The 15,355-nt window shown below is 63.5% G+C and overlaps 3 protein-coding genes across 3 annotated transcripts; 1 reads left to right on the top strand and 2 right to left on the bottom strand.

Annotated features, from left to right (window-relative positions):
* Nucleotides 1-4,886: 4,886 nt before the first annotated feature.
* On the bottom strand, nucleotides 4,887-6,181 carry MNEG_0672 (hypothetical protein; the record flags this gene model as incomplete). The annotated part of the gene is made up of 2 exons (XM_014050842.1): nucleotides 4,887-5,110; nucleotides 5,236-6,181. 2 exons carry the CDS (start codon nucleotides 6,179-6,181, stop codon nucleotides 4,887-4,889), a joined length of 1,170 nt encoding a protein of 389 aa, XP_013906296.1.
* A 2,027-nt stretch (nucleotides 6,182-8,208) lies between these two features.
* Nucleotides 8,209-9,856, bottom strand: MNEG_0671 (hypothetical protein; the record flags this gene model as incomplete). The annotated part of the gene is made up of 4 exons (XM_014050841.1): nucleotides 8,209-8,751; nucleotides 8,955-9,144; nucleotides 9,381-9,478; nucleotides 9,701-9,856. The coding sequence occupies 4 exons, from the start codon at nucleotides 9,854-9,856 to the stop codon at nucleotides 8,209-8,211; spliced, it is 987 nt and encodes a 328-aa protein (XP_013906295.1).
* Nucleotides 9,857-11,586: 1,730 nt separating this feature from the next.
* Nucleotides 11,587-14,917, top strand: MNEG_0670 (Exocyst complex component SEC3B; the record flags this gene model as incomplete). The annotated part of the gene is made up of 9 exons (XM_014050840.1): nucleotides 11,587-11,667; nucleotides 11,754-11,822; nucleotides 12,443-12,756; nucleotides 12,968-13,106; nucleotides 13,293-13,415; nucleotides 13,668-13,727; nucleotides 14,069-14,140; nucleotides 14,543-14,658; nucleotides 14,866-14,917. 9 exons carry the CDS (start codon nucleotides 11,587-11,589, stop codon nucleotides 14,915-14,917), a joined length of 1,026 nt encoding a protein of 341 aa, XP_013906294.1.
* Between the last annotated feature and the right edge of the window lie 438 nt (nucleotides 14,918-15,355).

The following is a 15,355-nucleotide window of genomic DNA, read 5'->3' as shown; positions in this document are numbered from 1 at the left end:
CCCTTCAAGGACATTTAAGGGCACGACCCCATGCTCTCCCGGGTCCCCGTGCCCACCTGCCTTCCGCAGGCTGCCCACGTCTCTAGCCGTGACACTCCTACCCCCTTAGCTTCAGCGTCCTCGCTGACAGGCTAGTTGTGGGGCGGCAAGGCAGTGCCTGTGGCCAACACTTGCTCCCTCAGCAAGTACAGCGCCAGGGCACTCAGCGCTACAGCTGAGGACGCCGCCCTGCGACGCGGTGCGGGACGCGGCTCCGCTTGCCGCTCCCAGTACGAGTCCACCGCGGACTCAGTCAAGTCGCGCTCACTGCGCCACTCATTGTGATCAGCTCCAAACCCTTTCCACTTGATCAGGTATTGGAGGCGGGGGCTTCGCCCCTTTGTGATGCGATGCTGCAACACATCTTCCACTTCGTACCAATCACCCCCCTCATCCAGAAGCAAGGGCATTGGCTCAACAGGTTGGCGGTCTGCTGGCGTGTGGTACGGACGCAGCAGTGACACATGGAACACATTGTGCAGCCGCTTGAGGGCTGTGGGCAGTTCCAGCTGATAAGCCAGGCCTCCAACCCGCTTGACTATCGTGAAGGGGCCAACAAACAGTGGCATCAGCTTTTGTGTGCCCGGCGTGCGCAACCTTATGTGCTTGGTGCTGAGGAGTACCTTCTCCCCCACCGCAAATGAGCGCTCGCGCCTGCGAGCATCGGCAAACTGTTTCTGACGGTTCTGCGCACTTTGCAGCAACCGCTTCGCGCGCTCCACACTGGAGTGAATGCGCGTCGTGAGCTCCACGGCCGCGGGGTGCTTCGCCGCCGGCAAGCCGTGAGTGGCTGGAGTGACGGGGTGACGCCCAAAGTTCAGGTAAAACGGCGTCTCCTGCACGCTCTCGTGCCAGGCAGAGTTTACCGCAAATTCAGCCATAGGCAGCAGCAAATCCCAGTCATCTTGCAGCGGCCCAACGTAGGCACGCAGCATTTCTTCCAGCACCCTGTTAGCTCGTTCAGTTTGCCCATCAGTCTGAGGGTGATAGGCTGAAGATAACTTCGTGTTAACCTTCAGCAGGCCACATATGCTTTTCCAGAGCTGGCTAGAGAACTGGGGACCACGATCTGAGATGATCTCACTGGGGAGACCGTGGAGCCTCACCACATGCTCAACAAACAGGTGAGCATATCCCATCGTGTCTAATTCCGTTGTGGTGGCAGCAAAATGCACCATCTTCGTGAGCCTGTCCACGAAGACTGCAATAGCATCCTTGCCCCGGGCTGTGCATGGCAGATGCACAATCAGGTCCGTACTGACACTGTGCCAGGGTCCAGGTGGAATGGGCAGGGACTGCAGCAAGCCGGCGGGCCGCGCCTGCTCAGGCTTGTTGCGCAGACATGCGTCGCAAGCTCTGCAGTACTCCTTCACAAACCCACTCACGTTCGGCCACCAATACGCACGCTGCACCGCAGCAAGCGTCTTTGCTGTGCCCAGATGCCCATACAGAGGGTCGTCGTGCATCTGCCGCAGCACGTCTGCACGCAGCCCTGAGCAGTCTGGCACAATCACCGCCGTCCCTCGCAGATACAATTGCGTGGACTCGTCCAGCACAGGACGATGGAGGCGTTGATACTCTTTGAACCACTTATCTGTGGCATAGCCCTCGCGGATGCGCTCAACCAAGGTAGGTGCAGCCGCTTCCGCGGTGCCCTGCGTTGACTGAGGTAGGGACGCGCTCGCCCTACGCATGCGCTTGGCTTTGGGGGCTTGAACTGTCTGCGGCGTGCCCCTTGCGCGCCGTTTACCAGACAGGGCCCCTTTCTGGGCATTTCCAGGCAAGCTTTCCGCCTGCCCGTCGGCTGGCTGCCGACCAGGAGAAGGTACCACAGGGTCAGGCTCGCTCCCTGCGAGCCGGTCCCACTGCGCGTCCTCTCCGGGGTACAGCGCAAACCGATTGATGCCTGCGCGCTCCCTGCGCGGTCGGCCAGCTGGTCCCTCAGCTGCCGCACGTTCATGCTCTGCAGGTTCCTGCAACTGATCGCGCGAGCGGCGCTTCCCTCGGCGATTTTTGTGCGGCGGCTCCTCGGCCGTCGGCGCCGGCGCACCCGCCCGCGTCGCAGCACGAGTCAGAGCCATCAGCTGCACATCCGGCCTGCGGGACAACGGATCCGCCACATTCGTGCGGCCGGGGATGTACTTCCACACAAAGTTGAACCGTGAGAGCAATTCCACCCAGCGGGCCTGGCGATCTGACAGGGTCGTTTTGGTGTCAAAGGTGGTGTTGGGGTTGTGATCCGTCACCACCGTGAACTGTCGTGCGCCGCTCAAATAGCAACGCCACACGCGCAGCGCATGCACCACTGCCAGGAGCTCCTTCTCGCCCGCATGGTAGTTCATCTCATTGGGCTTCAGCTTGACGCTTTCAAATGCGATGGGGTGATCATCCTGCATGAGGCATGCGCCCAAACTCACATTGGATGCATCACACACCACCACAAATGGTTTGTCCAGGTCTGGCAGCCTCAACACTGGAGCGCTGACCAGCATGTGTTTCACCTGGTGGAATGCCGCCGCGCACTCGGGCGTCCATTCCCAAGGTGCGTCCTTTTTAAGCAGCCGCGTCAGCGGTGCTATCAATTTCGCGTAACCCACCAGGAAGCGCCTGAAGTAGTTGCTCAACCCCAGGAACGACCTGAGGTGGTGGACAGTTGTGGGGGCTGGCCACTCAGCCACCGCCCGCACCTTTTTGGGATCAACCTTGAGCCCATCCTTGCCCACCACGAAGCCCAAAAAATCCACCTCCTGCTGCATGAAATGACACTTGTTGAGCCGGCAATACAGCTTGGCCTCCCGCAACCTCTGCAAGACTGCCCGCAGGTTTGCCATATGCTCCGCCCGAGTTCTGCCAATGACCAGCAGGTCATCCAGGTACACCAGAACAGCCTCATTCAGCAATCCTCTGAACACGTTGTTCATGACGCGCTGGAACGTGCTGGGGGCATTGGTGATGCCCATTGGCAGCACTCGCCACTGGAAGAGGCCCAACTGCGTCCTGAACGCTGTCTTGGGCACATCCTCCTCCTTGATCCTGATCTGCCAGTATCCACTGGCCAGATCCAGCCCACTGAACCACTGATGTCCTGCGACTCGGTCCAACAGGTCCTCAATTCGTGGCAACCGGTACTTATTCTTGATGGTGATGTTGTTCAAGGCGCGGTAATCAAGCACCATCCTGAACCCACCATCCTTCTTTTTCACAAACAGCAGGGGTGCTCCAAAGGGTGAGTCGCTCGGCTCAATGAACCCTTTGGCCAGCAAATTCTTGATTTGCCGTTGCAATTCCTCCATTTCATCTCTTGACAGCCTATACAACTGCTTGCAGGGCGGTGCAGCCCCGGGCTCAAGCACAATTGTGTGCCCCTCTCCTCGCTCTGGCGGCAAGCCAGCCGGCAGGTCTGCAGGGAACACATCTTTGTACTCATCAAGCAGTGCTGCCAACTCCGCATCTTGTGCGCCCGGTTGCACCGCAGGCTGATCAGGCCACGTTTCCTCATCCAAGCCCTCGGCGGGCGGTCCCTTGATGACACAAAGGTACGCCTCTGCGCCGCTGCGCAACGCGCGCCGAGCCTGCGCAGCCGACAGCACCGGCGCATCCGGAGCTTGCACAGGATCAGGAGGGAACTGCAAGAGGGAGAGTGTGCGCCGGCCGCGCCGCAAACGCACCAATCTGGCCGAGCAGTCAATAACAGCGTTATACGCCCGCAGCCAGTTCATGCCCAGGAGTACATCGTGCTCCTCTGCCAAGGGCATTACGTAGGCCTGTATCCTACTCATAAACTCTCCCATTTGCAATCTGACAACGCAGGTGCCCTGCGCTTGTACAGGGGAGCCGTCAGCGAGCACAACCTTGTCAGCTAACGGCGTCACTGCCACGCCGTGCTGCTGCGCCCAGGCTTGGCTCACAAAACAGTGCGACGCTCCCGTATCAAAGGCAATCATGGCCCGCACGCCCGCGGCCTTGCCTTCTAAAATCAGGCGAGGAGCGCCATGCTGCAACAGCACTGGCGAACTGCCTTTATCCGCTGTGTGCTTGGGCGACGCCGCCGCTCGCGGTTTCGCCTCGGATCCAGGGGGGTCATAGTACACTTGCAGCTTATGCGGTGCCGCCACTGTGAGGCGGGCGCCCGCGGCTGTCCGACCGCACAGCACACGATCACCCCGTTTGAATGTGTGCAGCAACTGCATTCCCGCAAGTGTTTTTTGTACCTCCTTATGCTCGTGCCCCCCTGGCACCAGCACACATGCTGAAACATTTGGATCTGCCCGTTTGCGTGCAAGGTACCGCGACATTGCCTCTGCAGTTTTGCCAGCTGGAGGGTGGATCCACACATGCTCTGCTTGTGCGGGCACGCTCCCCGGCGGCCCAGGCAGAACCAACGGCTCATAGGACCCTTCGTACACTTCTTGTGTAAACGGTTTGCCTACTGCCTTTTCAATGGCCCGAAAACAGTCTGGCCTCAACTGGAATCGAAGTGTGGGTTCAGGTGCCGGCGGATGAGAAGTTACCACGTCAGTCTGCAACGCAGCGCAACGCAAGCCAGCAAGCAACGCACGCGACCGCTGTTGCCAGCGACGCGCCTTCTGCATGCGCTCACGCCGCACTCGCTTATTAGGCTGGCGGGTGGCCACCAGCGTGGCATGCGCCCCTGCACGCGCTGCATTCCGCAAACGCGTGCCCGCTACCGCGCTCACGGCGCGCGCAGCCGGTACAAAGGACACATCAGCTGGGGCCTTGCGAACTGCCCCTGCAGCCGCAACAAACGTCGACTCGCCCGCCGCAGCGCCCACGGCGGCTGCAGACGGCGACAAAGCCAGCACATCCGCCGCTGAACCCGCGCGCCCCTAGGCCGGCCTGGCCACCAGCTTGGCGCCCTGCGCCACGGCGTTGGTGCAGGTCTTGGCCTGGTGCTCGCCCTTGAGGCAGTGCCAGCAGGTACGGGGGTTGGGGAGCTGAGCCCTGGGGCGAGAGTACTTCTTGCGGTCGTTGATGTTGTACCACCCGCACTCCGCCCCGTTGCCGTCGCGGCCGCTCGGGCCCGCGCCGTTGCCGTTGGGGTTCAGGTTGTCTGGAAAAAGTCCTGCACATGCGACAACCAGTCCTCAACTGGAGTGTCCCGCTGCGGATCCCCCGTAAACACTTGCGGTCTGTTAAGCATGGAGGGGTGCACATTCAGGTTAGGGGGCCCCCCACTTGGGGCAGCCCCGGGGTTACCAGCAGGGGGCGGCGGAGGAGCCCCGCCCCCAGGTGCACCGCCACCGCCGCCTGGTGGCGGAGGGGCCCCGCCTCCTGGCGGGCCGCCACCGCCACCTGGCGGGCCACCGCCCCCAGGCGGGCCGCCCCCCGGGGGACCACCGCCACCCGGTGGGCCACCGCCGCCCGGCGGACCACCACCGCCCGGCGGACCACCGCCACCAGGCGGGTTGCCACCCCCAGGCGGGCCGCCGTCCGGTGGGTTACCACCGTCATTACCCCCATTATCCGAGCCGCTTGCGCCGCCGGCGCCACCAGCGGGGGCTGAGCCACTAGCCCCCGCGGCCCCAGTGCCCCCGGCGCCACGACTACCCCCACTTCGCAGGGCCGGCAGAGCGGAGGTTGGGCCCTTGCCCGACAGCAGCGAGTGCAAAGCCCCCAACACGTCCTGCCCACCTGCGATGCGCTGGAGCTGCGCCAGCACAGTGGTCAGGGAGTCATGCGCGGCGACGGTCGCCGCCATGCGGCCGTCGGCCGACTCGGTTGCCGCAGCCAGTGTCTCCTGCAGCTGGGCCACCTTGGCCTCAGCCTCAGCGCGGGCCGCCTCGGCCGCGCGGCGCGCAGCCGCCTCGTCATCAGCCCGGGCACGGTGCTTCTCGCACTCTGCCACGGCGACGGCCTTGTCGTTCATGGCCTTCTGGAGGGAAGCCTGGAACTGGTGGGTGGGCTTCGCAGCGTGACGGTCAGCGGCCGCCTTGGCCTTGTCAGCAGCAGCAGCAGCGCGGTCGGCCGCGTCCTCGGCCGCCAGCCGCTTCCCTTTCAGGGCAGCCAGCTTGCTTTCCATGGCATCAAGCCTGGCCCGCCCGGCAGCGAGCTCTGCCGCCATCTTGTCGATCTCGTCCTGCTGTGCAGGGGACTTGGAGGATTCGCCCTCATCCTGAGCCATACCCAGGGGACAGGGTGAGGGGCAGGGAGCGTTCAGTCGGCGCGTAGGTCGAGGGCCGTTGGTGAGGTGGCACGTTGGAGGTTAGGCCGCTGAGCGGATTCCTCCCTCACCGTCGGCAAGCGCGTTCCGCGCAGCCGACGCGCGCTCCCTGCGCGCTCACTGTTGGGTCGCATCAGCAACGGGCGGATACCGGGGCCTCCCTGGCCCCACTCCGTCCGGGCGAGCGTTTCCCCAACAACGCAACCTCGCACGCCCACGCACGTCCCTCGCTCGTACCTGCCCTCCCCCGTCCTCCGAATTGCGCTTAGAGCGTTTGGAACCGTCGGAACCCATTGCAGCGTCGTCGTCGAAGCTGGAATCGCTATGCTGACGACGACGACCGCGCATGGGCACGGCTGGAGCACCAGTTGTAACGTGACGGACGTTACACCGGCTTCTGTAACTCAGTCGTTAAGTCTCTAACCGGGCCCTTCAAGGACATTTAAGGGCACGACCCCATGCTCTCCCCGGTCCCCGTGCCCACCTGCCTTCCGCAGGCTGCCCACGTCTCTAGCCGTGACACTCACATCACGGCTGGAGCACCAAATGTAACGTGACAGACCAATAGGTGTCGCTAGCGTGCTCGGGGAGGGCTCTACGACCCTATATACCGTGACACACGGTCTGCTTTTCCGACTTGAGCACCTGCCGACTTCCGTTCCTCGGCCCACCCATTGCCCAATCACCCGGGGGAGTATGAAAACCACATTTGAAGAACTTGAAACCGGGCGTGGATTGAGGCACAACAACGCGCCTGCTGGTTGGGCAAGCTGACTAAGCGCTGCGGTGGGTCGGATGCATGCGCATCCCGCACTGGTGCTTGATACTTACCTGGTCACTTTTGAGTAGGCGCCTGACCGCCCGCTGCATGTGTAACCCACAGCCCCAGATACGATCAGAGAGCAGTTGCTTTAGACATTGTTGGCATGGGGGCCTTGACATACATGTTGCTGTCATGCAGTGCATGTCCAGCCTGGTCATCAGCGCGCGGCCGCTGCCGGTTTTGTACATGGGGCCAGATTTAGCCAACAGCATGCTTGGCTTGGGTCAGCTGTGCAGACAGTATTTATAGTCCATTTAAACCTGTAGTGCTGTTGCATTTGTAAATCAGTTGTGAGTCAATGCTGTTGTGGGAGACTGCCCGATTATTGTGTGCCTGATGACTCATCACTACAGGGATGGCTCCTGAAGCGGGAGACCACTCGGTGTGGCAACAATTCGTATCCTATTGATATGTGCAACAGGCAGGCCAGGTGGCAGCAAACCTGCCAGCTCCTCGGGCATGCAATGATGCACGCAAAATGATATCGAATCCAAGGGTAATAGCGAGCAGCGCATCAGAATGCGACAGGACGGTGAAAAGCGCCTGCGCTGGTGGGGCATCGGGCCAAGCCCCCACCTCCTTGTCACAGTCCCCTAGCCTGGACAGCCTGTTCGACCTCCGCAAACGCGATGAAGCCGCCGAGACGAAGAGAGGCTCAAGCAGCGCCTGCCAGCCAGGTGCACATGGCACCAGCGCACCTCGCCAAGATATGACACACACAGTATGCAGGTGGTACAGTTGCACGCGACGTTTGCGGCAAGCTGGACCTGCGCGGCAACAAGCCGGTCGAATCTGTACGAGATCCCCAAAAGTCAAGCCTCCGTGTGTTGAGCCAATGTGTATCAAGCTTGGGCCACCACCAGCCGCGCGCAGCTGCGCCAAAAGAAACAACACACAAGCGGGAAGCCCCAGGGTGCGCATATTGCGCAGCGCCACTGCACTTGCTTCTAGTTGCACCGCGCCACCCAAAACAGGTAGCAAGGGGAGGGCATGCATTGCGACTCAGGGATCCTCAGGAGGAACGCGCGGCGCAAAGCTTGGCAGTCAGCGGCGCAAGAGCCAGGGATTGTGCAGCCTGACGCGGGGGGCTGGGGGGGGGGGCGCGCATGCCCGGCGCCCGGCGTTTCAAGCGCCCAGGGCGGCCAGGCTGCGGCAAGCGCGCTCCTCAGGCGCGCCCCGCGCGCCTGAACAGGATGAGGAGCACCAGCACCACCGCCACCTGGCCCGCCCGCTCCAGGACCCTCCAGGGGTCGGGCCTGCGGCGCTCGCGGCGGCTGCTGCCCTCGCCCGCCGCCGCCGCGGTCCCCATCTTCGCCTCGCGCCCTGCCGCCGCGACCTCCTCGGCCGCCGCCGCCTCGGATGGCGGCGCGAAGCGGCCGCGCAGCCACGCGTGCAGGTCGGCGATGCGGGCGCCGGTCCACTCGAGTCCCCTGACCACATTCGCCAGCGCCTGAGCCAGAGGGTCCCGCTCGCCCGCGCGCGCCTGCGCCGCAGCCCCCGCGTCGCCGCCGCCGGCCTCCGCCCCTGCCTCCTCCACCACGGCCGCCTCTGCCAGAGTGCCGTCCCCGCCGGGCAGCAGGCCGCGGGCGGCGAAGCCGCGCGCAACCAGGTATCCGTCCAGGTCTGGGCGCGCCCCCAGAATGGATAGCACCTCCGGGTCTGAGAGCGCCGCCGCGGCCATCTCTCGCTGCACGCCCGGGTGGCGCAGCTGCGAGCGGCGCCAGAGGAGGAGGGCGGGGGCCGGGGGGGCGCGTCGGACGCGTCCGGTCTGCAGGCCGACGTGCGGCTGCGCCCAAGGGTCCTACTGTGCAGGCCCGCGACTTTCTTGTCAGCACACACCGACGGCCTGGAGGCTAGGCGCACCCTGCGGCCCTGCCGCCTCCGGCAGCTTCTAGCAGCTTCCGTCCTCACCACTCTGTTGGCGACCTGCAGCGCGGCCCGCATCTCCTCCTGCCGCAGGTCCAGCATGCCGATGTCCACCAGGGCCGGCCGCGGCGCGGCTGACGCCGGCAGCCCAAACGGCGGCGCCTCGATGAAGGCGTCTGCGATGGCGCCCTCACTGGTGTCTGTGTCGGGCTCGTCCTCAACGCTCACCAGGGTCCTGTGCACCAAGGGCGGCCGCGGGCCGAAACGGTTGCGGCGTGGCGACCAACATGGGCGCGTGCAGGACAGTGGCGCGGGGTCTGCGGGGAGCCGCGGCTGGCCCTCGCAGCTGAACGGCCGGTGGCTGCGGCGCAGGCGACGGACGCTTTTGCCCGAGCCCCTAGGAGCAGCAGCCATCCCCTTGCTCCGCCACGCGCTGCTTCGTTGTGATGACCTGTTGCGGGCGCCTCTCACCTGAAGGCCTGGGCAGCGAGGGTGATCTCGTCGTCCGCAAAGATCGGCCTGCTGAATATCGGCTTGGTGCCCTCAAAGTCGACCAGCTCAAACTCATCCTGTTGCAGTGCGGTTCGAGCCGGCGCAGCAGGTGCTGAGATAGTCGCCGGCGTGAGGCGGCGCAGGAGATGGGATGGGCGCCCCGAGGCGCCGCCGAAGGCCGGCGGGTCAAGTCCTGCCAGGCTCTCTGCGAGCTTGGGACCAGCCGCTGCCGCTGGGGTGGTCATGCACACAGGGTTAGCGCCGCAGCGTCGTCTACACAAGAACCTCCTACCGCTCACCTGGATGCGGGCAATTTGGGACAGCGCTGACGACGGGCCCGCCTGGTGCGCCTCGCGAGCCTGCGCTACGGGCTGCGCCGCAAGGACAGCAGCTGTCCCCGCCAGCGGCGCCGCCCGCTCTGCCACAGCCTTCGCCGCCTTGGCAGCAAAACTCATCCCTGCAGATGGATGGCCAATGTATAACTGCGACGGGGTTGAACCGGGGGCCATGCCCTTTGGTGTGCAGCTAGGCGGGGATCAGGCGGGTTGGCGCCAGGCAGGCCAGCGGCCGCTTCGGCCCCTTTACAGCTCGCAGGCGCGCGCAGATATGCCCCACACAGTAGGTACACAGCAGCCTCGGCGCCTCCTGTACGTACAGACAGGCCTGCAGAGCTTTGGACGGCGAGGACGGGGTCACGAGGTTCCAGCCGATTGTCCAAACTCTGCAATCACATGAATATGATTCCTGCGAACTTCGCTCGGTGCCTAGAGATCACTTGCGTGGGTTCGGAACCACGCAAGTCACCAAACTGTCGGTCTACACCCTCTGCAGCTTTTCCTCGATGCAGTCAGCGACGAAAATCTACATTATGCATTCGCAACGTCTGCTTAACCCTGCATGGATGCAACAGCCTTGTCCAGCAGCACCACCGTAGTCGTCGAGCGGGCACTGTCCACTGGGCACGCTGGAGCTCAGCTGGTCCTAGTAAGAGTCCCACAACGCCATGGATTTCGTGGACCACATCATCGGTGCTGGCAGAAGCCATGTGCCTTATTTTTCTGCTTGTGCCTGCATAGCCGGCGCGACAATGCAAGAACCACCACATGGTCTGGCAGGACTGCCGGGTCATCAAACTCCTTGTGCCTCCAAGCCATGATCACCCTGGATGGTGTCGGTCTGAGGGGGCTGATGAGAATGGGTGGCTTGGCGAGAAGGCACTGCATGTTCCGCAGGTCAGTGCAGCGGCCAGGCTCCAGAGGAGGGGCGCCGAAGGCGTAGCTGCTGCGGCAGCTGGCTAGCAGCCAAGGCCACACCTGCTGGCGGGCAGCTGATGTCCCACCAGCTGCCCCTCGCCTTTGGTTCTTCTGGGGTGGCAGCGGCCACCCTCCAGTTTTTGTTCCGTGCGCGTGGCAGCCCAAATGGCGTGAAGTCAGCTACCCGGCCCAAAAACTTTCCTATCTACTGACAAAACACCGGTGCGCTGGGCGTCACCCGGGCGCGCAGCGGCTCGCACGCAAGCTTTGAGGGCCCATGCGCCGGGAGGCCGCGCAGGCTGCCCGCCACGCACCACTTTCTTGCTGGCACTTGGCAGCGCGCGCGGTTTGCACCTGGCAGCGCGCGCGGTTTGCACCAGTTTGCAAGGGGGGTTGTAGGGCAGGGCGCTTTGGCTGCAGTGGGGCGCCGCGGCTTTGCCGCGGCGAGCGTTCTGTTTTCCTTTTGCCGCTGTTAAAATCGGCGGCCTCGGCTTGTTGGCTAGTCATCTGTAGGAGCAGCCTCCCCTTCACTGGAGACCATGACACGGGTGTATCGCCCTCAGCAGCAGTGCCGCGTAAGCTAGCCTGCGGTTTGTGGGTGCGATGGTAACCTGGTTGGGTTCATGGCTTGCTTGTCGCACAAATGGCGGTGCTGTTTGTAACGCAGTGCAATATCTGTGGCTGGACAATGCCTACGACCTACAGTATTATATCATACACTGCCGCACCTGTGTCACTGCAAACCGGTCAGCTGCACTATTGACCTCGCCCGTCGAGCCATCCAGGCACGCAGTGAGGGCACACTTATACACATGCAGGTGCTGTATTGCTCGATCAGACGCTCGTGCACCCACTACCATTCCCGTTTTCACACGCACAGCAACGTGATCTTGGTGGGTGATAATGTGGGACTGGTTGGGCTAGCAGGAGCAATGGAGGAGAGCTTCAAGCTGCTGCTGCGGGAGCTGGAGCCTCTGTTCAAGGACGAAGCCGTGTTGATAGCTGCGTTCCAGGTGAAGTGTTCGTCGGCAGGTGCTCGGGCCTTGCAGGCAGCGGGCGTTGTGAAAAGTTGCCACATCTGTTATCCAAATCGATGCAGGTGGAGAAATTTGCTACGCACAGCAGTGATGCAACAGGGGCACAGCTGCTGAAGTCGCTTGGCGGCAAGGTGTGGGCGCACTGCTGTAGAGATCATGCATGGTGTCCAGGCAAGACCTTGCCGGTCTGCTGTGCATCCCCTTGGGATATTGGAACCTTACGCACAGCATACCTGTCCAGACGAGCACTGGGTCCGACAGGGCCACCAGCTGTCCGATGCACCCGAGCTCGTGCGTCACCCAATCGACAACCGACTGCCTGCCCCAACGCCGCAGCCACCACCGCTTGCCCCAGCACCCGGCCTCCCCTCTTGACCCGGATAGCGCCGGCGCCCGCGCTGCCATGCGCAGGCCTACAACGCTGGCGCCCCGAAGCGACGCGTGCTGGCATTCTCCGTCAAGCGGTCGCTTGCAGACCGCGGGTTCCTGACGTCCCTGCACATCTGCAGGCGGCGAGAGGACGAGCGTCCAGATTCCCCATATGAGGTACGCAGAAGCGGCGCAACCAGCCAAATAGGACCAGACTCTTACCGCGTACCCGATCGCCTGCCGGCCCAGCCACATCCAACACAGTGAGCACGAGTGGCGAGCGACAGAAGAGCAACAAACAGCTCACATGCCGCAGCAGGGCGCGTGCTGCAGTTACGCAATTACAAACGCATCCCGTAAAATGCGAATCATGTGCCTGCAGGTCCGCAAGACCTACCCCCTCAAATGCCTTCATGACATGCGCCTCGTGCGCGGCGGCGGCAAAGATGGGGCCAAGCAGCAGCAGCAGCAGCAGCAGCAGCAGCAGCAGCAGCAGCAGCAGCAGCAGCAGCAGCAGCAGCAGCAGGATGGCCCTGGTGGCGACGCGGGCACCCCAGGCGCGCAGCAGCTGCAGCAGGCGCGCCTGGAGCTGCACCTGGCGCAGCACCACAGTGTGGCGGAGCACAGGGGCCAGTACATCGCCCCCGACCCACAGCACGCCATGTTTGCCATGAGCCTTGCGATACAGCTGCTGCGGTGAGGCTGCCGGGCATGGGGCTCGGGTCGCTGGTGCTGGTGTTCAGGGTAGAGCTCGCGCAACCAGCAGATGCCTGCTGCCCTCCGCGCCGCAGCCCGTCTTGCCTCTCCGTGTGCACGCATGCATGCATGCAGCATGCATGCATGCATGCATGCATGCGCCTCGCCTCGCGGGCATGCGGGTGATATTGCGCTCCGCATGCATGCGCAGGCAGCAGGACGCCGTGCTGCCCAGTCTGGGGGGCGTGTCCATGGACCGCCTGGACGCGTGGTGGAGCGCGCACAGGGAGCTCGTGGCCCGCAGCCTCGCGCCCTTTGCTGCGGAGGTCGTCACGCCCGGCACCGTGCAGGTGGGCCCGCGCGCCACCCGCGACGGCTCGGCTGACGCAGCTGAAGCGGCTGCGCCGTTGCCCGCCACCCAGCAAATCCTGCAGTCCCCCCCTCCTTGGTTCCGCCCTGCTTTTGCAATTCTTGACCCGCTGTTCCAACGCTGTCCGCAACCCCACATGATGATCACATCATCTGCACGCCCCCAGATCAGCAGCAGGGATGCCCCTGGCGTCCTAGTCAGCGCCAAGGAGGAGGCTGACCTGGAGGAGCTGCTGGGCATGTTTGCTCTGGGCCTGGGGGAGCCAGAGGAGTTTGCGGCGCGGCTGCAGGTGCGCCGAGCGGGGCGGCCGCCGCGAAATCGCAGAGGCTCGCGCGCAGCGCGGGGTGGGCAAGGAGCGCGACGCTGCGCGCGGATCAGGCGCGGCGAATGCGGCCGACGCTGCTGCCGCAGGCGTTGAACCTGCATGCCTCCTGTTTGCCATGTGTGTGTTGGTGTTGGGCACTGTGGGGGGGGGGTGATGCGGTCTCTTGAGTCGTCTGGTGTTGTTACATCGTCATCTTGCCTGATGCCCCAAACCCAGGACGAGCATGCTGCGCTGGAGGCGGCCAACGTGTACGGGTTGCTGGAGAGTGGACCCCTGGTGAGCTGCGCGGTTCCTTGCCTGAGCGGTGTTGCTGGCGGCGTGGTGCTGCATCGCAACCCTGTCCGTGTTGCGCGCCGTGATGTGGTTCCGCGTTAGCAAATGGCCGGCCCAGCTCAAGCCCCCAAATGGCAGCATGCTCGTTGCCCCTGGTTGGGTGGCAACTCTGCAGCTTTTGGGCTCATTCAACTGGCGGCGGCCACACCCTGTAGTCAAGGCTCTGACAAGCTCACACAATCTTTCTCTCTCCCCCACACACACATGCACATACACACACAAGCAACCGCGACACCCCACGTGTTGCCACAATTTACTCCCTCGCCGCGCTGATCACGCTTCAGGTGGAGGGTGTGCTGGGGCAGCTGCGGCGGACGCAGGGCATCCTGGACGATCTGGATGAGAGCCTCAAGGTTGTTGATTGGGGGTGGTGCAGGGGAGGAGGAGGACGATTGGGGGCAGGCATGCTCCACGCGCCCGTGTTGTGTTTGCGGATTGTGGACTGCGTGTGCGGATGCGCATCAGCATGTGTGCAGATGTGTGTATGTGTGTGTGTATGTGTGTGTGTGTGTGTGTATGTGTGTGTGCGTGTGTGTGTGTGTGTGTGTGTGTGTTCGCGCGCGCCTACACGTGTGTGCGTGCGCATGTGTGCTTGCGTGTGCATGCACGCATGGGTGGGGCAACGCTGCCCGAGTCACACACTAATGCATCCCCCCCGCATGTGCACCCAACATGCGCCTGAACTTGTGCATATCCCCCAACTCAAAGGCCCCGCCGCAACCCTTCGAATCGGCCGCGGCATGTCTCTGCCAACGCAGGTTTTTGACTTCAAGCTGCGCCACATGCGCGACGACATTGCAGCCATCGAGGCCTCAAACAACACCTTGGAGCGCCAGAGCCGCCACAACGCCGCCCTGCTGCAGGCCCTCGACAGGTGCGGCGCCGGCACAGCGCGGCGCGGGTGGCGGTGCCACGTCGGGCGAGCGCATGCCGCACGCCTTCCCTCAGCACGCCATGCACACGCAGGCGCCGTCCGCCCGCACCCGCACCGGCGTGCTCGAGTGGCTGCCATGCCAGCGTGCGGCCAAGAGCACCGTGGCGTGGCGGCCAAGAGCACCGTGGCGTGGCGGCGCAAAGCCAGGCCACGTCCTGTTTATGCAAAGCAAGTCATTATCGCGGTTTGCCACTGCTAAGCCGTGTTCTCACCCACTTCCTCGCATGCCAGGCTGCTTCATGACCTGTCCACTGACCAAGGGTTGGTGTCGCAGCTGGAGGAGACAACCTTTGATCCTTACAGGTGTGTCTACCCGCCATCAGTGCGGTTGCGTGCATGCGACAATCGCAAGCACGCGTCGATGCACAAGGGCTGCTGGAGACGGCAGGCAGGCAGCACACCCTCCCTTTGCCTGCGATACCCATCGCGGCCTCAATGCATCTGCACTGGTGTTGGGAGCGGCAGCGCACTGCTTGATTCCGCCGACAAAAACCCTTTCACACCAATTGCAATCGCACCATGTCTGGGGCCCATCCATCCCATCGAAATACGCCATTTCACGGTTGAAAGTTCACCTGCTGGTTCTGCCCTTTGACGCCCCGCCTCCTGCTCCCCGCCTCCCGCTCCCCCACCCCCC

This window comes from Monoraphidium neglectum, assembly GCF_000611645.1.
Source record: "Monoraphidium neglectum strain SAG 48.87 unplaced genomic scaffold scaffold00057, whole genome shotgun sequence".
NCBI classification, from domain to species: Eukaryota; Viridiplantae; Chlorophyta; class Chlorophyceae; order Sphaeropleales; family Selenastraceae; genus Monoraphidium; species Monoraphidium neglectum.
This window is presented reverse-complemented; position numbering and strand designations above follow the sequence as displayed.